Source organism: Ovis aries, chromosome X, assembly GCF_016772045.2.
Source record: "Ovis aries strain OAR_USU_Benz2616 breed Rambouillet chromosome X, ARS-UI_Ramb_v3.0, whole genome shotgun sequence".
Lineage (NCBI taxonomy): Eukaryota > Metazoa > Chordata > Mammalia > Artiodactyla > Bovidae > Ovis > Ovis aries.
In genome coordinates this window covers 71,464,692-71,492,306 of record NC_056080.1, presented here as the reverse complement: position 1 = coordinate 71,492,306, position 27,615 = coordinate 71,464,692, and the positions used below count along the sequence as shown (strand labels likewise).

At 38.9% G+C, this 27,615-nt stretch overlaps 1 protein-coding gene and 1 non-coding gene across 5 annotated transcripts in view; one reads left to right on the top strand and one right to left on the bottom strand.

Moving 5' to 3' along the window:
• Window positions 1–10,751, top strand: part of BRWD3 (bromodomain and WD repeat domain containing 3) — a 163,616-nt gene extending 152,865 nt beyond the window's left edge. For 3 of the 4 annotated variants that reach the window (XM_004022220.5, XM_042242416.1, XM_042242417.2), the window contains one exon: window positions 1,895–7,525. In XM_004022220.5, coding sequence (XP_004022269.1) covers window positions 1,895–2,649 — 755 coding nt within the window. In that variant the 3' untranslated portion in view covers window positions 2,650–7,525. Of the gene's footprint in view, window positions 1–1,894; window positions 7,526–10,184 lie in introns of those variants that run through there. The other variant, XM_042242418.2, reaches the window with a different exon arrangement.
• Window positions 9,756–9,827, bottom strand: TRNAG-CCC (transfer RNA glycine (anticodon CCC)). The gene has a single exon. It is a non-coding gene; the product is annotated as a tRNA-Gly (tRNA).
• Window positions 10,752–27,615: the final 16,864 nt, after the last annotated feature.

Below are 27,615 nucleotides of genomic sequence, written 5' to 3'. Positions count from 1 at the left end.
GTGTTGCTGGAAGAGGATGTTTGCTATGACCAGTGTGTCCTCTTGGTAAAACTCTATTAACCTTTGCCCTACTTCATTCTGTATCCCAAGGCCAAATTTGCCTGTTACTCCAGATGTTTCTTGACTTCCTACTTTTGCATTCCAGTCCCCTATAATGAAAAGGACATCTTTTTTGGGTGTTACTTCTAGAAGGCCTTGTGGGTCTTCATAGAACCATTCAACTTCAGCTTCTTCAGCATTACTGGTCAGGGCATAGATTTGGATTACCGTGAAATTGAATGGCTTGGCTTGAAAATGAAGAGAGAGCATTATGTTTTTGAGATTGCATCCAAGTACTACTGCATTGTGGACTCTTTTGTTGACTATGATGTCTACTCCATTTCTTCTAAGGGATTTTTGCCTTCAATCACAGAAAATTAACCAATCTAATCACATGGACCACAGCCTTGTCTAACTCAATGAAACTATGAGCCATGCTGTGTAGGGCCACTCAGAACAGATGGGTCATGGTGGAGAGTTCTGACAAAATATGGTCCACTTCAGAGGGAGTGGCAAACCACTTCCATATTCTTTCCTTGAGAACCCCATGAATAGTATGAAAGGCAAAAAGATAGGACACTGAAAGATGAACTCCCCAGGTTGGTAGGTCCCCAATATGCTACTGGAGATCAGTGGAGAAGTAATTCCAGGAAGAATTAAGAGATGGAGCCAAAGCAAAAACAACACCCAGTTGTGGATGTGATTGGTGATGGAAGCACAGTCTGATGCTATAAAGAGCAGTACTGCATAGGAACCTGGAATGTTAAGTCCATGAATCAAGGCAAATTGGAAGTGGTCAAACAGGAGATGGCAAGAGTGAACGTTGACATTTTAGGAATCAGATAACTAAAATGAACTGGAATGGCTAATATTAACTCAGATGACAGCAACCATAGCACTCTTTTAATGTAAATTGAATGCTGTCATTCTCTAGCTTTAAAATTCTACATTGGCTGTTATCTCCAACTCATTTCCTATTTTTCTCTTCTACTCTTAATTTTACTGGTTTCTGTCTCCTCCAGTGGAAGTCCAGATACCACCTCATTCAGTTTTTTTCTCAAATACTGCCTCAGCCAAAAAATCTTCCCTAGCTGTTATACATACATTCACACTCTTTTCTTTACCCACTTTTTGTTTTCTTTATAACCCACTTTAGTACTTGAAATTATTTATTTGTCTGCTTCATTGTCTATCAGGGTTTCCACACTAAAATATAAATTCAAGGAGCAAATACTTTGTCTCATCATTGCCATATTCCAGTGTCCAAACAATGCCTAGTTGATAGTAAGTAGTCAGTAATAATTGTTGAATGAATGCATAAAATTATTCTAAACACGTGCCCATGTTCCCTCCTAGAGTTGAAGCCCTTACATTTTTGCCTAGCTTTTTCATCCCCCATCATCCCTACACAGTCCCTTCATCCCTGCAAAAATTAGTCAGACAAAAATAAAAACCTTAATGTCTTCCATTTCAGGAGCTTCCCTGGTGGCTTAGTGATAAAGAATCTGCCTACTAATGCAAGAGATGTGGGTTCAATCCCTGGGTTAGGAAGATCCTCTGGAGGAGGAAATTGCAACTCACTCCAATATTCTTGCTTGGGAAATCCCATTGACAGAGGAGCCTGTCAGGCTGCAGTCCACAGGGTTGTAAATGAGTCAAACATCACTTAGCATCTAAACAACATCTTCCATTTCAAACAGATTTAAATTCATACTCCAACACTCTGTATGGTTTTACCCCATTTATATTTGGGCACCAAATATTTTTTGATAGGTTGTTTCTTTACTTTTGAAGCTAAATAATCATCTTATCAGTGTCAAAGCTTAACTTTAAAAAATTATTCATCTTGATTTAGATCACTCCCTTGATGGACCCCTTACAAATGGTGATGGCAGAGAGCCCCGGACAGGAATCAAGAGAAAACTACTTAGTGCATCAGAAGAAGATGAAATCATGGGAAGAGAAGAGAAAGAGAAAAAAGAAACAAAAGAGAAATCACATTTATCCTGCTCAGAGAGTGGAGAGTTAGAATCCAGTTTAAGTTCTGAAAGTACCTGTGGTTCTGATTCTGACTCTGAATCAACTTCCAGAACAGATCAAGATTATGTAGATGGAGACCATGATTATAGCAAATTCATACAAACTAGGCCTAAAAGAAAACTCAGAAAGCAATATGCCAATGGAAAAAGAAACTGGAAAACGAGAGGCACGGGAGGAAGGGGCAGATGGGGCAGATGGGGTAGATGGAGTAGAGGAGGCAGAGGAAGAGGAGGCAGGGGACGAGGCAGTCGAGGAAGAGGTGGAGGTGGTGGGAGAGGGAGAGGAAGAGGGAGAGGAGGAAGAGGTGCTTCTAGAGGAGCCACCAGAGCCAAACGTGCACGTATTACAGATGATGAATTTGATACTATGTTTTCAGGACGCTTCAGTAGACTGCCTCGAATTAAAACAAGAAACCAAGGCAGGAGGACTGTTTTATATAATGATGATTCTGATAATGACAATTTTGTGTCCACTGAAGATCCTCTGAATCTTGGTACATCCAGATCAGGCAGAGTGCGTAAAATGACAGAAAAAGCCAGGGTTAGCCATCTCATGGGATGGAATTATTAGCAGTTAATAAATTTAAAATAATTTTAAAAATTCAATGGCCTTCTACTGCAGGGAATTTACCAGGAAATCTACAAAGCAAGTTGTGTGGGGACTTCTGCTTCCTTTCACATTGGTGCTTTTCCATTATGCCAGTATACATTTGTTTCAAGACTTTTGATCTCCACACTTCATTTGTTCAAACAAGCCTTACTCATTAGGCCTTAAATTAAAAAAAAAAATTCTACACACACACACACACACAAACCACAGACACACTACAGATTTACTACATTAAGGGAGCATTCAGCTTCTTAAGAGTAGCATGACATTTTTATCTAAATGGAATATCCCTCTTTTGCTTTTGTATCACAGAAGTATAGCACCTTCTTACAGAGTTTTATATAGTTTGTTTTTGCCATTTTGATTCTTGTACCAGTAATAATAACTTTTGCACAATACACCAATCCTAAAGGCAGCTATTAAATGTTTACAGTTTCTATATTGTAAGAACGATCTGGATTATTTTACTCTTCCCAGGCCAAACTTTCATGAATTGTACTGAACTGAAGTATATATTTATACTACAGTTATTTTTGGGGGGTGGGAGGGTTCTTAATATGCTTTTCATTGATTTGCTTAATTCATGTTAAAGGTGAGAAAGGGTTGGTGCCTTGTAAATATGTAGCAGATCTTTGTGGTGTGTCCTGATGTGTGCATTAACTTTATTAAAAAAGAATACTTGAGGTATCAATCTAGACAAGGTGCCAAATGCAAAAGTTTCTTGCATCCTTTTTCTTTTTTCTGTTATATTTTATTGCATTAATAGAACTTGTGTAGCTTAAAGAATAACTTAAACATTTGAAAAATCCTCATCCACAAAGAATAACTGAATAGTAGCTCAGCTACCTCTATTAACTACAACTACTGGAAACATTAAGAAAAATAGATGCTGTTATTCATTACTAACTAAGGAGAAATAGAACAAGCTTGGTAGGAATGAATACTCATAAGTTATAAGCTGAGAGGTTGTTGATAATTGTATTGGCTCTCAAATGAATAGTTGCAATTAAATTTTTTCAAGTATCATAAGCTCTACCTTATTAGGCTTTTCTTAGAGCATATTTGTGTAAGTAGACTTGATCTACTGCTTATATATCCCTGCTACCACTTGCTATTTAGTAACAGCTGTGAGTGACTGATATTAAATTTGTAACTGTAGCACAGCACCTAGTTTGAGTTAAAATGTTTTAGCTAGCTAATATTTTGAATCAATGTAGGTTCAGCTCATACCATTCCAAAGGGTTCTTCTGTTAATCTTTCAGAATAGAACCTGGTTGCACTGCACACTGATATTTTGAGTCATTATTTTATAGATTAAAAATAAACCCTATGGTCTTGTTTACAGCAGTAGAGTGCACATTGGTTCCATAAGTGAGCTTGAGTTCCAAGATCAATTTTACTCCTCAAATTTGAGAGATTGCAAATTTGCTAATTCATTAGATACCTAGATTTTTGAGGTAAGAATAATATTGATCTCTGTTTTTGTAACAACTAATTTGCCCATAGATCAGACTTATGAAATAAAAGGAACTTCTTAATATATGCTTAGTAATCCCAGGATATTTCTTAAGCTAATGTATTTGTCTCATGTTTTCAATCATTTCATGCATCTGAAAATCCTTAAGTGCAGAGGAAGGAGTACACACATAGCATTGCTTTTTTGGTTGGGTTGGGTGGGGGTTTTTCTTGGACTAACATCTTTAAGCAATTTTCACTTGCAGTAGAAATGATGTTCAGGCTTTAAGAAAGTATTGTGAATTATTAATGGAACTAATTTCTATTTCCTGACAGTAGATCAAGTTTATTTTTGGTTGTTGTAGTCTACTTTTCACTAAACCAAAATTACTTCTGGTTGTAACTCAGCTGCCACTTTTAACCCATAATATAGATTTTAAAACATTCATGTTTAAAACTCTGCATTTGATTTTTTATAAAATGTACTATTTTAGTTATTCATATCTTGGACATTTAGACTAAATTTGTGCCTGTGTTTTCCTGGAATTGATAACACTTTGGCCTACCCTATTCAAAGTAACATAGTTACTTAAATTCATGGATATATCCAAATGTGTATCATGTATATCGTTGTAGTGTGAAAAATTTTTTTGACATTCTTCTATGAAGAGCTGACCTCTTGAAATGTAGAAGAATTGCCATTTGTGTGATTTAGCTATCTCAAGCTTTATTTATAATTTATTTTGAAAAATAAAAATGGCACATTTATTTCCCAAATGTCAAGATTTTCTAGGTTTAGATAATTAGAATAAAAAGGGTGAAGACATTTTAAAGAATATTTTATATGTAGTGAGATACTGTGAAAATACTAGTGAACAGCATTTTGCTGTAATGTTGATTTCAGTTATTAGGATGTAAAAAGTTAGTCGCCAGGGTATGTTAGATGAGCATAGTTTTCACTTACTACAAAACAGATAATTTTCTGTTTGCATGCAATTATTTTAATAAGTGTAAAAATAAAAGTTTGGAAGACAGTGTTTTTACCTTTATATCTGGATTCCCACCCCCCAATTTATACTTTGCCTTTTTTTTTTTTTTGTAATATCACCTCTTGTGAATGTGTTGTAATTTGTATTGCATTGATATTTTATCACTTTAATTTTTTAGAGGTTCTTTAAACCTAAATAAGATCTGGGTTTAGCCATAGCAAAGCAAGTAGGAAATGAGCTAAGAAATTTGAAAAAAAAAAAAAAGTCTAAATTTTAAATGAATTTCTAAGAAAAAAGTTACATTTAGGTCCATGAGAGCATATACATGTAAAAGCCTATTCCCGTTCTAGATATTAATAGTCAATGAATTGTAATATTTCTCATGAATGCTAATAATGTTTAAATTCCCAGCTTTAAGATTCTAGCATGTGTATCTGTTTATGAAACAGATTGTGTTGCTTCTATGGCTTGCTGTGTGTATCTCTTCCAGCAACAGGATGCTCTCTAAAACATTCACTGGCCTCTTAGTGTAATGACTAAATTTGTGTGTGTGTGCATGCACGCATGCACTTGTGTGTGCGTGCACAGATCTATAGATTTTTTTCCCTCAACTTAACATGTTTTATCTCAGACATTAAAAAAAAAAAGTTGATATGGAAGACAGCTGTATTCACTGTCTACCAATTCATTGCTTCTGTTGTAAAGCACTTACCCTGTATATATACTGCTTGATTATCCATATCATTATGCCTTCTAGATAAACAATCTAGGTTTTGTTGTGTACATATGCCCTGTTTTTAAAATTTAATTTGCCCTTCTTTCATGTGTTTCTTTGTCCGTTTCCTTTCCCAGAGATCAGGCTTGTGCTCGAATTCTTCCATACAGCACTTTGTTTCACCCAGAGGCTAGGAAACTGAGTAAAATTATTAAATCTTATTCTGCACAACTGTGTGCTCAGATATCTAACTCAGCCTTCCAATATTTTAAAGTAAATTTGAGTGATTTATCTTTGTTATTGCTTTCGTTGTTATCCTAGATTGTCATCAGATAATAATAACAGAATGATTGAAATAGAAAGATGTGTATGCCACTTCTAACTTTTGATAAAAACTTTTTGGAGAATTTTTCAAAATTTGTATCTTGTAGTGATAAAATTAAACATCTATTACTTGCTTTTATATCTCGGGAATTATTTTATGCACATTTATCAACTGGTACTTATGTTTAAAGTTGGCATTTTCTTTAAGTTGGGATTTTCACATCCACAGAAGGGAGACTTTACTAGATAATTTTCAGTATGCTTTGATATCCTGCCTTTTAAACAATAACCAACATTTTGAGTTGGGAAATAAATAATTACTTCTGGGGGAAGAAATGGAACTTTTAACATTTAAAGTTCATTGTTTTAAATGTTAATTCCATCCCCAACATTTTTGTGTTACGTGAGGCTTTATGAAAGTTATTGAAAGTAGAATATTCAAAGATCATTTTCCCAAATTTAACAAGTTTTGATTAAATTTTAATTATGAAGTTAAATTATATTTATGGTGCTGTATTTTGTATAATATGTATTGTCCTCAAATTTCTTGACACTTATTTCTCATATAGTCTTATCCTTATTTCCTATTCCATCATTTCTCTCCTGCTTGCTCTTACCTTCATTTCTCTTTCTTCAATGAAGACTGTACCTAATTTAGCAAACTTCGACAAAACTGGCAATTTATGATTCATTGATGGGAGAAGTACAGTAGAAAGGCCCTGCAGTTTAGAGTTAAGATGTGTTTGTTTATTTATATGTGTGCCCATTTGTTATTCTTAGACCTATCTTAATTAAATTTAGAATATGATACTTTGACATAAAAGCATTGTAAGTATTTTCTAAAAAATAAAACTATTGATACATATTAAAATTGCCATTGGTAATTGACTTTTGAAATCACATACAAGAATATTTAGAAACCCACTTGGGAAATGTGGTTTACATGTGTCACCAGATACATATTAGGCAGTACTACAAATGTTAATTCTTTAAACAATACTGTGGTGATGGCAATCAGTAATTTATTTCTTTGTCCTGTAACTTATCATCCTTGTCTTTTGTAATTCCTAACAAAGTATTAACAAAATTGTACCTTATGTTTGTTCTTAGTATCCGTAAATTTTAAGGTGGAAAATCTTTCAGTTAATAGTTGATGTGATGTTGTATATGGGCAAAATGTCCATTAAACTAAAATTCAGTAAAGAAAGGTAAACTAAACTGGCTTGGTTTATAAAAGATGTTTTGTTTGGCAGTTATTAGTCATTATAAGCAATTATCTTCGAAGAAAAAAACTGGAATAATTTGTTGCCATTCTTTATGGGATGTTTACAATAAAATTCCAAGTTGTTTGGAATCAGTTGCACTCTTGCTGCTTTGTGCTTCAACTCAGATACTGGAGATAAATTAACAAGAAAAAAGAAATATGGAGTTACCTTTCCATTATCCAGCTTCAAAGACTGTAACATGTAACTCTTAGGCCTTTCCTTTCTTATTTCTTGTCATATAGTATTTTATTGTTATTATTTTAGTCTAAGAAACTAGGGTGCTTCCTTCTATCAAAGAAAATTAAGGGTTTTTTTTTTTTTCCTTAGTTGTTTCAGATATTCTTTGGGTCATTTTTAGGTAATAACTATGTTAACATTTCAAATGTGGGCTGCTTGGTGCATTAAAAAACAGCCGGCAAAGCTTTATTTAACATTTTGTTTTATAGAGAGAGGTCTTTGAAATGAATAAATTTCTAATGTGTTTAAAGCTTCTTACAAGTTGTAGCAGCTGAGCTTATGAATCTCCACCATTCTTATTTATAGTAAAATTGCCCACAGAGGCTTAACTATATTATAAATGGTGCTTTGATTCAATGTATGTGAAAGAGGGAGAGAAGTAAGGTTAGAGGTAACTTTTGAGCCAGGAAGTGAAGGCTCATTTAACAAGAATATTCCACTTCTGCAACTAAACGGTTGCTGAGAATTTTCTTCCCAATGGTCAGAACTCCATTCAGTTCAAGGTAAGTGAGCTGGCTAAAGACTGGACTGTATGTTTTATACATGCACTGTATTTTGTGCATTTAGAATTAAGAAATAAGGTGTTTAGAAAAAAAATACTTTGCCTTCCGGCATCATCCTATGGCTATGAGAGTAGTCCACATTTTTGTAATATTTGGAGATTGAAGTGGAGATACATTGTTTGGTATTTATGTGTAGTTGCTTCATTGGTTAAAGATAGCCCTCTTTAAAGATACAGAAGTATACCTTAAAAATTATTTATTAACAGGATCTGATGTCTTCTGACTTCACCTGATAGGTTTTTAAAGATTGTTATTAAGTCACTAAATCTTGTCAGACTCTTCTGTGACTCCATGCACTGTAGCCCACCACCTCTGTCCATGGGATTTCCCAGACAAAAATACTAGAGTAGGTTGCCATTTCCTTCTCCAGGGGATCTTCCTGACCCAGGGATTGAGCCCCTCCTCTCCTGCATTGCAGGTGGATTCTTTACCTCTGAGCCAATGGTGAAGCCCTTTGAAGATAGAAAAAGTAAATAATTTTTTATAACAAAATTTTATAGCAGTATCCAGAGGATCCATTTTTTTCCTAGTTGGAAAGGTCAAAGACAGAGTGCTCTCTACCCTATTCTTGAGTTATATGTCCCTGATAATTTAAAACTACTTTCCATAAGTGCACAAAAGAAAACCTGTGTATTGAGCCTGTGGGTTGGTTTTCTTTGGATACTTAAGCCTGTATACTTATGGTTGCTTTCTTAGGGCTTTTGTATAAGTACTTAAAAGGATTTTTTTAATGCTACTTATTGTTAGTAAACCAAATATATCATTAAATAAAAAAGAACTTTTTATGGTATCAGTGTTTTACTGAATTTTGAAGAAAATTTTTTTCCTATTTTTGTAACTGTAGTATTTGCCAGCTATGTCAGTTGCCTTAATAAAGTTACTTCACCTATCAGTTATAAAACAGCTAATAGATAATTCTAACTTTTATTAATTATTAATAAATTAAACCTTAATTTGACATTGGAGCACTTTTAAAAACAACTTTGAAGCTAGTATCCTTTAATTTGTAAACTTTATGTACTATTAGATTGCCTTCTCAGCATCTTTATGTTCTTCAGAAAATAAGTTTTATAGTAAATATATGAAGAAATAAAAACATTTTAAATTGCTTGATTTAGGTTACTAATATTCCTTGGTGGAATTTATTCATTTTTAAGAATGCTTTTGTGGTTGATTTTTGTCATGTTACAGTTCTAAGTAGTATTTGTATAGCACGATGTTAATTTATGTTTGGTATTTTGTGTATTCTGTCAAGTAATTTAAGGCATTAACACTCTGAAGGTGTTTTTTAATATTTTTCTTTGCTTTTTAGAAAAACTTTAGAATATCATGCTAAAATGAGATATTTCAGCCCAAATTATACATTAACTCATTTTTTAGAGGATTTTTTTGTAACTGTTGGTTATTGTTCACCTAAAACATTAATGATATACTGGTCGTTCTGAATTGTTTGTTTGTTAATATATATATATTTTTAATTTGGCTGCTCCAGATCTTAGTTGAGGTATGTGAGATCTAGTTCCCTGACCAGGGATCAAACCCAGGCCCCTGCATTGGGAGCGCAGAGTCTTAACCACTGGACCACCAGGGAAGTCCCTATTTGTTAAATTTTAATTTATAAATTAGAGCGAACCTTGTATACAAAAACATAAGTGTTAATTTTGTCTAGTCTGATGGTATGGAGTAGTAAATGCTTGATCATAGTCACATTGCCTTTCACTTTTGAAGGATGCTATTCATTTTTATTGTTAATTGTGTTGAGTAGTTAACATAATATAGAAAAATACTTATTAAGCGATATATTTCTATTCTCCAGTCACCTCAAAAATATGACTGGTAAATACATTTCAACATTGTCAAAATATTCATCTTTTATCACTTTGCTTAATTATTCAGGTCAAAGTTGTTGGAAAAAAATCTGACATAATGAGTTACATTCTTTTTCCAGATATGTATGAAGATCTCCTTCATAAAAGAAGATACTTACCACCAGGAGTTTATAGCCTATATTCTTCATATCAATGATAAGAGGTGGCTAAAAGAAGACTGATTTATTCCTTCTCAGGCTTATTTGTTCATTTTATTAATTCAGTCAACATGTATTAATTAATTTCAGCCTTTACTGAGTACTTATTATGTGCCAAGCATTGTGATTTTTTTAAAAGAGCTTTGGAGTTTACAAATTTCATCTTTAAGTATATACTCAAGCACCAGAATTACACTATCAATAAATTCTGTTTTTCAGATCAGAAAAGTGAATTTCAGTGAAATCTAGTAATTTGCTAAAGGTCACATGGCTGATAAATAGAAAAGCCTTGATTAATCCAGACTATCTGCTTCCAGGTTTCTAGTCTTAACTTTTGTATCTTATTAATGGGGTAATATTTGGTTCCATTTTCCTCTTTTCCATTGTCCATGAAATGAAAGCTGCAAAGTCATACAGTGTGTACTTTGAAGGTGACATTTCTTTTTGCTTATGGCTAAGATTATTTAATAAAGGAGACATTAAGATGTCGATCTTTACGCCTCTTAGTACTTTGGAGAGGTGGTAGTTAGGAGCTAAAAATTTTTTAAGATATCAGATTTATAAGTAGGAAAATACATATCTTATGTATACTTACACAAAGGTAATATCCAAGGAAAATCAAAGAATTTGCTTATATCTTATTTTAAGGATTAATTCTGCTAATAGTCTATACAAGTGTCCTTTTCAGTGCATGATACAAAATTTATTGGTTACCGCTACTTTACACACTGATCTCTTTCCTGCTGCAAAACCTAGACTTTGTTTTTCCTTTGGAGTTTGAATGGGTTTTAAGTACAGTTCTCAGAGAATATGGGAAGGTTCCTGGTTTAAGCCATGGGTTAGTTAAGTGTTTTCATTTTTTTTTTTTTATTCCTTGAATCACTTCTGAGTTTCACTCATTTAATTTGTCACTCTTCTCTTTTACCTTCATTAAAAAAAAATTCCTAAATTGAAAATGTCTAGGGAAAATAAGACTGTTTCAGAAAGGAAACATTTTTTAACCCATCTTTCATATACCAGTCCTTCTTTTGTACCACTTTAATTTGGATTTTTTTGTAAGACTTTGGGTCAGGGATGATTTGGTGTGTTTCAAGTAGCTGTATAAGTATAGTAAAACTAAATTTGAACCCCTGCTAATTTGAATTTTAGAACAGTTTTTTGTATTTTATTTTTTATAACAGTTCTGTTTATGTGGTTATTGGGGGGAAAGCTTCAAGAACTCAGAGCTAATGTCTTTGTCACATAGTAGATCTCCCCTTGTTATTCTTAAGTAATGGGATTCTTCAGTGGGTTTTAAAAAGCCATTAGGACTGCCTGAGTTGCATTTTGCTATGGCATTTTACATTGGTCTCATTCATATTTCATCATGCCACCTTTTCTAACCACATTCCATTCATTGTCATTCAAGGAACAAAAATGTTGATTTCTAACAGATTGACTATTCAGTTCTTCTGTCAACAAAGATTACTGTAAAAATCAAACAGAAAGAGAGTAAAAAATAAAATAATTTTATTCAGGCTTGCTGCCTAATTTCTAATAAGTCAATTCTACTTTATTTTGGGCATCAAAATGAATAATTTATTTTCTAGCTAAATAGAGCAAGTCTGGTTTGGCTAACTTAGTATACCTATGATAACCTTTGCTTGCATTAGGATAATATAACCTAGAAACCTGGGTTGAGGCCTTGTGCTGTGGTTGGACACCATTCTGTGGCCTAGCTTGTATGCTTAACATGTGTTTTGATGGAAATAGTCTGACTCTAGAGTCAGGTACTGTGGTTATGGTGGAGGGTAAGGGGAGAAAGGGAAGCTGAAGGGAAACTTACAAATATCTAAAATCATCTTAACTAGAGGAGAGAGAGGAATGGGATTTGGTGTGTTAATAAGGAATACAATTCTCTAGTATTCAGGTTGCCAATGATACCAGATAAGATAGCAACCTAAATTATGCAGATGATACCACTCTAATTGCAGAAAGAGTAACTTTAGAACCTCTTAAGAGCCTCTTGATGGGGAGGAAGAGGAGAGTGAGAAAGCTGGCTTGAAACTCAGCATTAAAAAACTGAGATCATGGCATCTGGTCCCATCACTTCATGAAAAATAGAAGAGGGAAAAGTGGAAGCAGTGACAGATTTTATTTTCTTGGGCTCCAATATCACTGTGGATAGTGACTGCAGCCATGAAACTTAAAATATGCTTATTCCTTGGAAGGAAAGCTATGACAAATCTAGATAGCATATTAAAAAGCAGAGACATCACTTTGCTGACAAAGGTCTAGCCAGTCAAAATACATTTTTTTTTTCCAGTAGTCATGTACAGATGTGAGAGTTGGACCATAAAGAAGGCTAAGCACCCAAGAATTGATGTTTTCAAATTATGGTACTGGAGAAGACTCTTGAGAGTCCCTTGGACTGCAAGGAGATCAAACCAGTCAATCTTAAAGGAAATCAACCCTGAATATTTATTGGAAGGACTGATGCTGAAGCTGAAGCTCCAATACTTTGACCACCTAATGCAAATAGCTGACTCATTGGAAAAGACCCTGATGCTGGGAAAGACTGAAGGCAAAAGGAGAAGGGGGTAGCAGAGGGGATTAGATAGCATCACTATCTAACTCAATGGACATGTATTTGAGCAAACCCCAGGAGATAGTGAAGGACAGGGGAGCCTGGCATGCTGCAGTCCATAGGTTTGCAGAGTCAGACAGACTTCACAACTGAACACCAAGTGTTTAGGATTTAAGTGTCGATACCTTTCAAGCACTGCAGCCTCAGAAACAAGTTAGGGGAAGCTCCACCTGAGTTTTACTTTTTTGAAGGAAGTGGGTTGGAAAGGGATTGTTTGTGATGGGTAAGATTTTAATGTCAGAATTGATACATTAGTGATAGATTTCTTGAGAGCTCCACACTATTGAGAAGGTATTATTGGCCCTATTTTGCAAATGAGGAAACTTGAGGTGTAGAAAAGCAAACAACTTGCCCAATATCACACAGCTAATAAATGGCAGAGTTTACACTCAGATCTGTTTCCAAAGCCTGTGTATATACTTAACTGTTATTACACATGCCACTTCCCATTGGTCTATTTTAACCCTAGATCTGTCGGAGACTAAGTGGCTTTGGCCAATTTCCTTTTCTTTCTTGGTTTCAGTTTTCTTTAGCTATACAAGGGTGAAGTTGATCACTAAATGATTTCTAATGTCTTTATGAGTTTATTCTCAATTTTTGCATATTCTTTATGCATTTTCCTAATGTCTAAAATATACTTTCATTGGAGACTTGATTTTATTAGATTTTTGATAACCCTTATATTGTATGGATTAAATTTATTAATTTGAAGACAAATATCTGAGCTACTTTAGGGTGTTTCTGTTTTCATAAAGGAAGGCTTATGAAATACAATTTTAAGTGTAAAGAAAGAACTTAAAAGATTAATTTTAGCATGACCATGGGAGGCTCAAGAGGGAGAGAAATATGTATACATATAGCTGATTCATGTTGTTGTAGAACAGAAACTAACACTATATTGTAAAGCAATTATACTCAAATAAAAAATTAACAGGACTTGGGCGGGGGGGGTGGCGGGGGGACAGGCCAATACGGAGGCACGCTAGTTTGCAGGAGAGAGTTGGGGAATGAGAATTCTTCAGGTCAGGGCAAATATCAAACAGACTTCAAAACCTTTAGTTTGTAGAGCAATTTATGCAAATAGGCCTTGTTGAAAATAATTGAACCATCAGTCTGTAATTAGTGGAATTTGACAGCTGAGTACAGTCAGGAAAGGAGGAAGAGATCTCTTCTGAAATCACTGTCATCCCAGAGTGATTATAGGCATACTAGAAACGAACTCCCTGAGGCACAACATTAAACTCTTAAGACTGTGGGAGGAGAAATAGACCTCATTAAAATCATCTAATCCATTACTAAACAAATAAGCAAATAACATTAACAAGCCCAGAGTTGCTACAATATATTGTTTTAAATGTCCAGTTTCCAACAAAATAGTCATGAGACAAAAAGTGAAAGCAAATGGCAAAAGTAAACTCACCTGTATATGTGACCTTAGAAGTGAAAGGATTAAACAATAAAATCAAAAGGTAGATATGCTGGACTAGATTAAAAAAAAAACACTATACATTGTATACAGGAGATATTTTAGATTTAAAGATACAAATAGATGAAAAGTAGAAGGGTGGCAAAAAGTAGAGAGGGTATAGTAAATATAAACAAAAGTAGACTTTAAGACAAAACGTACTAGCAATAAAAAGGTATATTTTTTTTTATTTTTTTTTATTTTTAGTTTTTTATTTTTTACATTTTAAAATCTTTAATTCTTACATGCGTTCCCAAACATGAACCCCCCTCCCACCTCCCTCCCCATAACATCTTTCTGGGTCATCCCCATGCACCAGCCCCAAGCATGCTGCATCCTGCGTCAGACATAGACTGGCGATTCAATTCACATGATAGTATACATGTTAGAATGTCATTCTCCCAAATCATCCCACCCTCTCCCTCTCCCTCTGAGTCCAAAAGTCCGTTATACACATCTGTGTCTCTTTCCCTGTCTTGCATACAGGGTCGTCATTGCCATCTTCCTAAATTCCATATATATGTGTTAGTATACTGTATTGGTGTTTTTCTTTCTGGCTTACTTCACTCTGTATAATCGGCTCCAGTTTCATCCATCTCATCAGAACTGATTCAAATGAATTCTTTTTAACCGCTGAGTAATACTCCATTGTGTATATGTACCACAGCTTTCTTATCCATTCATCTGCTGATGGACATCTAGGTTGTTTCCATGTCCTGGCTATTATAAACAGTGCTGCGATGAACATTGGGGTACATGTGTCTCTTTCAATTCTGGTTTCCTCGGTGTGTATGCCCAGAAGTGGGATTGCTGGGTCATAAGGTAGTTCTATTTGCAATTTTTTAAGGAATCTCCACACTGTTCTCCATAGTGGCTGTACCAGTTTGCATTCCCACCAACAGTGTAGGAGGGTTCCCTTTTCTCCACACCCTCTCCAGCATTTATTGCTTGCAGATTTTTGGATCGCAGCCATTCTGACTGGTGTGAAGTGGTACCTCATTGTGGTTTTGATTTGCATTTCTCTAATAATGAGTGATGTTGAGCATCTTTTCATGTGTTTGTTAGCCATCCGTGTGTCTTCTTTGGAGAAATGTCTATTTAGTTCTTTGACATATAGATCAATGGAACAAAATAGAAAGCCCGGAGATAAATCCACACACATATGGACACCTTATCTTTGACAAAGGAGGCAAGAATATACAATGGAGTAAAGACAATCTCTTTAACAAGTGGTGCTGGGAAAACTGGTCAACCACTTGTAAAAGAATGAAACTAGATCACTTTCTAACACCGCACACAAAAATAAACTCAAAATGGATTAAAGATCTAAATGTAAGATCAGAAACTATAAAACTCCTAGAGGAGAACATAGGCAAAACACTCTCAGACATAAATCACAGCAGGATCCTCTATGATCCACCTCCCAGAATGCTGGAAATAAAAGCAAAAATAAACAAATGGGATCTAATTAAAATTAAAAGCTTCTGCACAACAAAGGAAAATATAAGCAAGGTGAAAAGACAGCCTTCTGAATGGGAGAAAATAATAGCTAATGAAGCAACTGACAAACAACTAATCTCAAAAATATACAAGCAACTTCTGCAGCTCAACTCCAGAAAAATAAACGACCCTATCAAAAAAAGGTATATTTTAGAATAATAAAAGGGTCAGTCTTTAAGGAAGATCATTATAAATCTTCGTGTACCCAACAACAGCCCCAAACACATGCAGCAAAAAGTGACATAATTAAAGGATAGTTAAACAGTATTTGGGGACTCAGTTCTCCACCTTCGATAACAAATAGACTAACTAGGAAGAAAATTAAAGATACAAAAGGCTCAAGCAACACTCTACTCCAATTAGACCTAACAGACATATATAGAACACCATCTAGTAACAGCAGAATACACATTATTTTCAAGAACACATGAGATATTCTCCAGAATATACCATATGTAAAGCCATAAAACAAGTTTTAATAGATTTAAAGGATTAAATCATGCAAAGTATGTCCTCCCACTGTAGTGGAATGAAATTGAAAGCAAACAGGAGGGAATTGAAAATTTTATGTAGAAGTAAAACAACAGTCTTAAATAACCGACAGACCAAAGGAAATTATAGGGGAAATTGGAAAATAATTGATATGAGAAAAAATGAAACACAAAATCAGCAAAAGGAGTACTCAAAGGAAAATTTATACTTGTAAATACCTATATATATAAAATGGAAGAGGGACTTTACTGGTAGTTCAGTGGTTAAGACTTCATATTCCCAATGCAAAGGGCATGGATTCAATCCTAGGTTGCAGGACTAACATCATGCATGCTGCACAGCAGGCCAAAAATAATAAACATATATAAAATGGAAGAAAGCTCTCAAGTCAATAACCTAACCTTTCACTTTAAGAAAGTAGAAAAAGAACAGTCTAAACCAAAAGCAAGGGGGAAGAAGGGTATGGTAAAGATTACAGTGGAAATAAATGAAATAAATAATAGAAAAACAATAGAGTATATTAAACAAAAAAGTCAACTCTCTGAATGGATCAACAAAACTGATAAACCTTTAGCTACACTAAGAAAAAAATGAGATAGACTCAAATTACTGAAATCAAAAGTTTAATACTTTACCTTCTACCTTAAAGAAATCCAAAGGATTATTAGGGAATAGCTACCCCATGCTCGAGGTCACGGCTGGTGGCAGAGAGGAGCTAACCCAAGTCTGAGGTAAGGAGCAGTGGCTGCACTTTGCTGGAGCAGCCGTGAAGAGATACCCCATATCCAAGGTAAGAGAAACCCAAGTAAGATGGTAGGTACTGAGAGGGCATCAGAGGGCAGACAGACTGAAACTACAATCACAGATAACAGGCCAATGTGATCACATGGACCACAGCCTTGTCTAACTCATTGAAACTAAGCCATGCCATGTGGGACCACCCAAGACAGACGGGTCATGGTGGAGAGGTCTGACAGAATGTGGGCCACTGGAGTAGGGAATGGCAAACCACTTCAGTATTCTTGCCTTGAGAACCCCATGAACAATATGAAAAGGCAAAAAGATAGGACATTGAAAGATGAACTCCCCAGGTCGGTAGGTGCCCAATATGCCATTGGAGAACAGTGGAGAAATAACTCCAGAAAAAATAAAGGGATGGAGCCAAAGTAAAAACAACACCCAGTTGTGTATGGGACTGCTGATGGAAGCAAGATTTGATGATGTAAAGAGCAATATTGCATAGGAACCTGGAATGTTAGGTCCACGAATCAAGGCAAATTGGAAGTGGTCAAACAAGAGATGACAACAGTGAACATCGACATTCTAGGAATCAGTGAGCTAAGATGGACTGGAATGGGTGAATTTAACTCAGATGACCATTATATCTACTACTGTGGGCAGGAATCGCTTAGAAAAAATGGAGTAGCCATCATGGTCAAGAAACGATTCCAAGATGCAATACTGGGATGCAATCTCAAAAACAACAGAATGATCTCTGTTCATTTCCAAGGCAAGCCATTCAATATCACAGTAATCCAAATCTATGCCCCAACGAGTAACACTGAAGGAGCTGAAGTTGAACAGTTCTATGAAGACCTACAAGACCTTCTAGAACTAACACCCAAAAAAGATGTCCTTTTCATTATAGGGGACTGGAATGCAAAATTAGGAAGTCAAGAGAGAACTGGAGTAACAGGCAAATTTGGCCCTGGACTACAGAATGAAGTAGGACAAAGGGTAATAGAGTTCTGCCAAGAGAACGCACTGGTCATAGCAAACACCCTCTTCCAACAACACAAGAGAAGACTCTACACATGGACATCACCAAATGGTTGACACCAAAATCAGATTGATTATATTCTTTGCAGCCAATGATGGAGAAGCTCTACACAGTCAGCAAACACAAGACTGGCAGGTGACTGTGGCTCAGATCATGAACTCCTTATTGTCAGATTCAGACTGAAATTGAAGAAAGTGGAGAAAACCACTAGACCATTCAGGTATCACCTAAATCAAATCCCTTATGACTATACAGTGGAAGTGAGAAATAGATTTAAGGGACTAGATCTGATAGAGTGCCTGATGAACTATGGACAGAGGTTCATGACATTGTACAGGAGACAGGGATCAAGACCATCCCCAAGAAAAAGAAATGTAAATAAGTAAAATGGCTGTCTGAGGAAGCCTTACAAATAGCTGTGAAAAGAAGAGAAGCAAAAAGCAAAGGAGAAAAGGAAAGATATACACATTTGAATGAAGAGTTCCAAAGAATAGCAAGGAGAGATAAGAAAGCCTTCCTCAGTGATCAATGCAAGAAAGAGAGGAAACAACAGAATGGGAAAGACTAGAGATCTCTTCAAGAAAATTAGAGATAGCAAGGGAACATTTCATGCAAAGATGGACTCAATAAAGGACAGAAATGGAATGGACCTAACAGAAGCAGAAGATATTAAGAAGAGGTGGCAAAAATACACAGAAGAACTATACAAAAAAAATCTTCACGACCAACATAATCACTATGATGGGATCACTCACCTAGAGCCAGACATCCTGGACTGTGAAATCAAGTGGGTCTTAGGAAGCATCGTTGTGAATAAAGCTAGTGGAGGGGATGGAATTCCAGTTGAGCTATTTCAAATCCTGAAAGATGATGCTGTGAAAGTGCTGCACTCAATATGCCAGCAAATTTGGAAAACTCAGCAGTGGCCACAGGCCTGGAAAATGTTAATTTTCATTCCAATCCCAAAGAAAGGCAATGCCAAAGAATGCTCAAACTACTGCACAATTGCACTCATCCTACACTCTAGTAAAGTGATGCTTAAAGTTCTCCAAGCCAGGCTTCAGCAGTATATGAACCATGAACTTCCAGATATTCAAGCTGATTTTAGAAATGGCAGAGGAACCAGAGATCAAATTGCCAACATCCACTAGATCATGGAAAAAGCAAGACAGTTCCAGAAAAACATCTATTTCTGCTTTATTGACTATGCCAAAGCCTTTGACTGTGTGGATCACAATAAACTGTGGAAAATTCTTCAAGAGATAGGAACACCAGACCACCTGACTTACCTCTTGAGAAACCTGTATGCAGGTCAAGAAGCAACATATGGAACTGGACATGGAACAACAGACTGGTTCCAAATAAGAAAAGGAGTATGTGAAAGCTGCATATTGTCACCCTGCTTATTGAACTTATATGCAGAGTACATTATGAGAAATGCTGGGCTGGAAGGAGCACAAGCTGGAATCAAGATTGCCAGGAGAAATATCAATCACCTCAGATATGCAGATGACACCACCCTTATGGCAGAAAGTGAACAACTAAAGAGCCTCTTGATGAAAGTGAAAGAGGAGAGTGAAAAAGTTGGCTTAAAGCTCAACATTCAGAAAACTAAGTTCATGGCTCCGGTCCCATAACTTCATGGCAAATAGATGGGGAAACAGTAGCTGACTTTATTTCTCTGGGCTCCAAAATCACTGCAGATGGTGATTGCAGTCATGAAATTAAAAGACCCTTACTCCTTGGAAGCAAAGTTATGACCAACCTAGACAGCATATTAAAAAGCAGAGATTATTTTGTCAACAAAGATCCATTTAGTCAAGGCTATGGTTTTTCCAGTAGTCATGTATGGATGTGAGAGTTGGACTGTGAAGAAGGGTGAGCGCCGAAGAATTGATGCTTTTGAACGGTGGTGTTGGAGAAGACGCTTGAAAGTCCTTTGGACTGCACTGATATCCAACCAGTCCATCCTAAGGGAGATCAGTCCTGGGTATTCATTGGAAGGACTGATGTTGAAGGTAAAACTCCAGTACTTTGGCCACCTGATGCAAAGAGCTGACTCATTGGAAAAAGACCCTGATGCTGGGAAAGATTGAGGGCAGGAGGAGAAGGGGACAACAGAGGATGAGATGGTTGGATGGCATCACCGACTCAATGGACATGGGTTTGCATGAATTCCTGGAGTTGGTGATGGACAGGGAGGCCTGGCGTGCTGCAGTCCATGGGGTTGCAAAGAGTCAGACATGACTGAGCGACTGAACTGAACTGAACTGAAGAGTTTTTTGACCTAAGCAGAGCCAGCCCTGGAGTCTACAGGCTCTATAGTAGGTGGTGACTTCCAAGAGGACTTAACCAAGGGGCACCTCCCAGGACTGCTGCTGCCAGTGACCCTCCCCCTGAAGTGAGTCACTGCCAACCCATGCCGCCACAGGAGACCCTCCAACACTAGCAGTCAGAATCCAAAAATACATTGAAATCTCTTTTCAATTGAAGCTTGTTTCTGTTCAGTACCAGTCTGTTGTTCCATGTCCAATTCTAACTGTTGTTTCTTGTCCTGCATACAGATTTCTCAGGAGGCAGGTAAGGTGGTCTTATATTGTTGCAGAAACCAGTACTTGAGAAACAAAGCACCACACTCAGAGAGTTGGAGAATTCAGGTTTATTACACTGGCGGGCCTAGAGGAGTTAACGCTCCAAGCTCTGAGCCCCGAACAAAGGGATTACAGAGTTTTTATACATGGACAGGCATGGTTAAGCGTGTTTGTGGGCTTGCAGGGGCTAGGGCGATTGCAAAGAGTAGGACAAGGGTAAGTGAGATAAACTCCAGTTCCTAGTACTGTTAGTCCCACTTTCTGAGACCTACATGATCAGAGCAAGCTGAGTTACAGGGGCAGAAAGAGCAGGAGGTTATATAAAAATTTTAACATTTCCTCTCAATTTCCCCCTCCTGATGCTTCTGTCACTCATTGTAGAAAGCACCATCTCATGTTTTAGTATGACATTTAGGGTTCCCCATTGTTTAGGGGGCTATACGGAGCTATTACCATTTGTAATTTTATGAATTCAATCCAAGAGGTTATGAACTGGTTGATTGCATTCAGAGTACAAGGGCCAAACAAGAGCACCACAAAGAACATGAAGAGAGGACAGGTCAAAAGGAGAAGCCACGATGCCCAGCTCCAGATATTGTTCCAATTACCCCAGGAATTTGCTACTTCCTCTCTCCTTTTCATGATTTGTTCCTTTAGCTGTTGGGCCATGTCCCTGACTATTCCTGATTGGTTTACATAAAAGCAGCATTCTTCGTTTAAGAAGAGGCAGAGTCCTCAGTTTTCAGCTGTCAGTAGGTCTAGCCCTCTCCTATTCTGTAAAACCACCTCAGCCAGGGAATCTAGTTGGTCCTGTAAGGCCACTAAAGATTTGGCTACTCTCTCAATGTTGTCTGTGAAGTCTTTGGATAGTGTATGGTAAAAGGTGGTTGATGAAGCAATTCCTCCTATTCCTGTATCTATCCCAGCCGTGATTCCTAGACCAATGATTCCTAGACCAACTGCTGCTGCTGCTGCTAAGTCGCTTCAGTCAGGTCCGACTCTGTGCAACCCCATAGATGGCAGCCCACCAGGATCCCCCATCCCTAGGATTCTCCAGGCAAGAACACTGGAGTGGGTTGCCATTTCCTTCTCCAATGCATGAATGTGAAAAGTGAAAGTGAAGTCGCTCAGTCGTGTCCAACTCTTAGCGACCCCATGGACGGCAGCCTACCAGGCTCCTCCACCCATGGGATTTTCCAGGCAGGAGTACTGGAGTGGGTTGCCATTGCCTTCTCCTAGACCAACTAGTAGGGGTATAAACTGGATGGCTCTTTTTGACCATGTATGTGCTGCCAGTGGTACGGTGAGAATCTGATTGCTAGGGACAATATTTATCTGGGGAATGAGGAAAGCTAAGGTGCAGATACCCATCCAGTTGACTGGTAGACACAAGTAAGCATCTGCCTCACAAACAAAAAGGCCTTGGGAGCGGCACCACATTGTGTTTGTGGGAGGATGAGTGAGCCACTCACCTTTTAAAGTTTGATTACATTGGTCCCTGGCTAAATGGCCTACAGGTTCAGTTCCTCCATCATTTGTAAAGCATGCTGTAGCCTTTTGAGTTAACTCAATTGCCCTTAAGACTGGCCCTTGTAAGGATGGATCTATAGGACTTCCCATGGCTGTTGCATTAATAGTACTGGTGTAGCTAAGTACCGTGAAGCTCTTAAGGATAAGCGAAGCCAGCAATCCTTAGCCAGCTGGGGGTTGGTGTCATTAAGGAGGTGATGAGTTGTGTTGAGAACCAGGTTCAGACTAAGGTCTAAGGGGAGTTAACTCTGTAACCTGGGTTATACTGCCAACAGGTAGAGCCTGATTTTTTAGGGCAAAGTTGGTCTTTGATTTTGTTTGTCTGTATTATTGTCCCTGTCTAGTAGGTTTCTCCATTTATTTGACAGATGCCTTTACTGGGTTGTAACATCTGAGTGGCATTTGGGGTAGATGGAGGCAGAGGGGCATGATGGCAATGCCATGGTGTCAGGATACTACCCGGGGTTTGGATCCTCTGGTGGGGGAAAGGTAGCAGCAGTGGGTGGGGGGACATGACTGGAAAACATTTTTGGCACCAAGGCCCCTGGATATACATCATATGGTTGTGAAGGCAGTAGGTGATCAGCCTATAGGATTAGCTATCTATACATTGTTCTAGCTAATGGTTAAGTAAGTGATTTTCCAAGGGTAGACTGTAATGTTGACAGGTGCATGATGGATAAGGAATGGCACTATTTGTTACAGCAAGGGACAACAAAAGGCTGCAAAGCAGCCTGCACATAACAGATAACTGAATACTAGCAAAATGTTTTCTCCCCATCTTTGGGTTGTCACAGCTATAGCAACTGAGTTTATTGTGAAGCTATACTGTGGAGCAATTTAGTTAGTAGGGAGAATTGATCATATGTGACATCTAATAAGAATGAGGCTTCCCACTACAGTGAAATAATAGACAGCTAACCGCAGCTTCTGACCCAAATCCCAGTCCTGGGGAGTGACTGAAGCTAGTCCTGTAGTGACGAGGACAGAGCAATACCAATCAAGGATAGAGTCCAGGGTTGACAATGAAAATCCGTTGATATTTCGATAGCTGGATCCTCAAGCTTCCACTGTGCATTGACCAGCCAACTGCCAGAATGTGGCTAGAGCAAGGATGAAGAATCCTCAAGCTTCTGCTGTACATTGGATAGCCAGCTTCTGGAGTGACTAGAGCAGGGTTCAGCATCCTTTGTGGGTGAGAATCGTTGTTTTTGGAACCAAACCAGCCTCTGCCTTCTTGACGCTGGTGTGGTGGATCCAAGGGATGACACCTGTAATTTTAATAGCAGTAGGGCTGCCAGGACGACCATGCGAGGGCCCTCCAAACTGGCTGAAATGGTTCTTTTTTCCAAACTTTAACCCATACTTCATCTCCTGACTGACAGGGATGAATCCAATTGCCCAAAGAAATGGGTGTCCTTTCTAAGGTTTCTCGGGCAATATGGTGGAAGACTTTTCCTTGGGCCAGGGGGTTTCAGGACATCTCCAGGTCAGTTAGTTGTTGGGGGTTTCCCTTGAGTTTTCCTATCACTGGGGTCATTCTTCCATCTAAGATCTCAAAGGGAGAATAGCCTGAGGACCTTGGAGTGCATCAGGCTCGGAGTAAGGCTAGGGGTAAAATGTCGACCCAAGATAACTGACAGAGTTTAGCTAATGTAGTCTTGAGGATCCAATTCATGCGTTCAACTTTCCCTGAGCTCTGTGGCCTGGAAGCAGTGTGAAGCTTCCATCTGATTCCCAGTGTACTGGATAAAGTTTGGATTAGCTGAGACACAAAAGCTGGCCCATTGTCAGACTCTATGGAGAGAGGCAGCCCATATCTCGAGATTATGTTTCCTAGTAAGGCCTTGGCCACTTCTCGTGTCCATTCAGTGTGTGGAGGGTAGGCTTCACCCCTTCCCGAGTAGGTGCAGACTACCACAAGTAAATATTTATAGCCCCTATTCGGCTTGACTTCAGTAAAGTCCACTTCTAGATCTTCAAAGGGCAGTGTCCCAACTGTCTGAACCTCTGGGTTGGGTCTTGGTCCTTGGCTGGTGTTGTTTTGAATACTAGTTACACATCTAGCACTCATCTGGGCACACAGGGGTGGGAGCTTAGGAATGAAATAGTAGCAGCTCAGTAAACTCTTCAGTGCAGTTTTTCCTAAATGAGTTGTCTCATGATGTTGTTTTACCACCTGGATTGCTATATTGCTGGGGACAAAGAGTCTTGTCTGAGAGCTTCCACCAGCCCTCCTTTTCTTTTATTCCTCCTTCATTGATCTCTTCCTTGCCCATTGATCTTCTTCCTTAGTGTATCTCAGGGATGGAGGCAATTCTAGTGCCAAGAGGACCTTAAAGATTTACTTGGGGCCCACTGTGGGGCTCATTTGGGTTGCCACTTCCTTGGCTGCCTGGTCTGCCAATGGATTTCCTTTGCTTATTGAATTAGTTCCTCGCTGATGGCCTTTACAATGGATGATTTCCACTTGGGAAGGCTTCCAGACTGCTTCCAACAGCTGAAGGATTTCTTTTTTGTTTTTAATTTCCTTTCCCCCTGGTGTCAATAGTCCCCTTTCTCTATAAATGTTTCCATGTACATGTAAAGTAGTAAAGGCATACCTTGAATCAGTATAGACGTTGACTTGTTTCCCTTTGGCATACTTTAGTGCCCGGGTGAGTGCCCATAGCTTAGCCCATTGTGGTGACCACCCTTGCGGTAAAGCCTCAGCCTTCACTATCTCATCAGTTGTTGTTATGGCATAGCCTGCTTTGTGTTGCCTGTCTTGGATGAAACTGCTTCCATCAGTGAACAGTTTCAGTTCTGGGTTCTGGAGGGGAATGTCTGTCAGGTCCCACCTGATCAAGTAAATTTCATCTATGACCTCCTCACAGTTATGATCAGGGGTTCCTGCTTCTGTAGGTAAAAAGGTGGCAGGGTTCAGCATCTGCACAGTCTCAAGTTGGACCTGTGGGTTTTCACAAAGTAGTCCTTGATAGTGAATCATTCTGAAGTTGGTCAGCCACTTATGCCCCTAGCTGTTCATCAGGGCAGTAACAGCATGGGGAACCCTTACATTTAAATTTTGTCCTAGAGTAAGCTTATCTGCTTCTCTGACCAAAATGACAGTGGCAGCTAATGCTCAGAGGCATGGCGGCCATCTCACTGCCACTGGATCCAGTTGTTTGGACAGGTATAAGGCTGGGTGCTGCCATGGCCCAATTGTTTGTGTGAGGACCCCCCAGTGCAATATGATCTTTCCCATGTATAAAGAGGTTAAAGTCCTGAGTCACATCTGTCAGCCCTAATGATGGAGCGCTGGTCAAGAGTCTCTATCTTCTTGAAGGCCTTTTCTTGTTCAGGTCCCCACTCTAGGGGATCCTTATCAGACCCTGCTGTGGCTTTAAACAAAGGCTTGGCAATTTCAGAGAAACCCAGTATCCAGATCTAGCAGAATCTGGCAGCCCTGAAGAACTCACAGACTTCTTTCTTGGTGTTCAGCTTGCTTCCTCTCATATCCAAGTGCCTGATGACCTTTTGAGATGACAAACCCCAGGTACTTGACCTCCTATCTTCAGATCTGAGCCTTTTTCCACGACACCTTGTACCTTGCTTTGGTGAGTAGAGCCAACAGGACTTTGGTGCCTCTCCAGCAATCCCCTTGGGTGGGACTGGCTAGCAACAGGTCATCCACATGCTGGAGTAGGGTGCAGTTTAAAGTTTCTCTGGGAAAGGGAGCAAGGTCCACAGCCAGGGCTTCACTGAACAGGGTAGGTGAGTTTTTAAAGTCTTGTGGCAGTCGAGTCCAAGTCAGCTGTGTCTTTCTCCTGGTGTCTTCCCATTCCAAGGCAAGCAAGGGCTGGCTGGCTGATGACAGCTGGAGGCAGAAAAATGCATCCTTTAGATCGAGGCAAGTGAACCAGCTTGCCTGAGTGGGCAAGAGACTCAGGAGAGTGCAGGGATTTGGGACCATTGGATGGATTGTGATCAGAGCACTGTTGACCGTGCAGAGGTCTTGGACAGGGCGGTAGTCATTTCCTTCAGACTTTTTGACTGTTAAGAGTGGAGTGTTTCAAGGAGACTGACATTTGATTAGGATCTCAGCATCTTGTAGGCTCCGGATGTGGTCCCGAATTCCCAGGCATGCCTCCCATGGTACTGGATATTGTTTTTGTCTAACAGAAGTGGCTCCTGGCCTCAGGTCCACTACAATGTGGGCATGGTTTTTGGCCAAACCTGGGGTCCCCTTCCAGAGAAGGAAATGGAAACCCACTCCAGTACTCTTCCCTGGAAACTCCCATGGGCAGAGGAGCCTGGTAGGCTGCAGTCCATGCGGTCACTAAGGGTCAGACACAACTGAGCGACTTCACTTTCACTTTTCACGTTCATGCATTGGAGAAAGAAATGGCAACCCACTCCAGTGTTCTTGCCTGGAGAATCCCAAAGACAGAGGAGCCTAGTGGGCTTCCATCTATGGGGTCGCACAGAGTCGGACACCACTGAAGCGACTTAGCAGCAGTAGCAGCCAGTGTTCTTGCCTGGAGAATCCCAGGGACCGGGGAGCCTGGTGGGCTGCCATCTATGGGGTCGTACAGAGTCGGACACGACTGAAGTGACTTAGCAGCAATAGCAGCAGGGGTCCCCTTCTCTGCCCAGACTTCAGGGAATTCTTTTAGCAGTCTGGGGGGATTTATTTGTTCCCTCCCTGAGGAATAGAGATGCCATTCATCTTCCCTGGGCACAGTCATGGCCATCATCAGACCTGATTGGCTCCCCAAGGTGAGGCCCACAGGCTTTCTGGGGGTAAAAGTGATTTGTGCCCCCAGTTTTGTCAGTAAGTCTCTACCCAGCAGGGGAATGGGGCATTCTGGTCAGTACAGAAATGCATGAGTCACCAGATGGCCCCCTACCTGACATGAATGGGCCTTGCAAAATGAGTGGGCTGCCATGTCCCCAGTGGCCCCCAAAATAGCTGCTGTTTGGCCTGTGAGGGAGCCACACATGTGGTTACCACAGAGTGCTCAACTCTAGTATCCACCATAAAAGTCATTGATTGGCCCCCTACTTTCATTGTGACCGTGGGCTCCCGGGGGCTCAGGATTAGGGAGCCCAGTCTTCCCTAGTCTGATTCTGTTCTAGCCAGGCTGATAAGGTTTTAGACGGCCGGCTCAGGCTGGTACCTTTCTTTGTTGGGTTGACTTAACTTCTTTGATCCTTTATATATCCCTCTGTAATGGAGGCACTCATTCCTCCAGTGTCCAGTCTCTTTGCAATAGGTGAACTGGTCGTAGTGTAGTGGTGGTCTCTTCTTAGTTTCCCCTTTCCATTAGAGAACAGTCTGTTTCACTGGATCTGAGTTCCTCAATGCTGCTGCTAGCAGGGCTGCT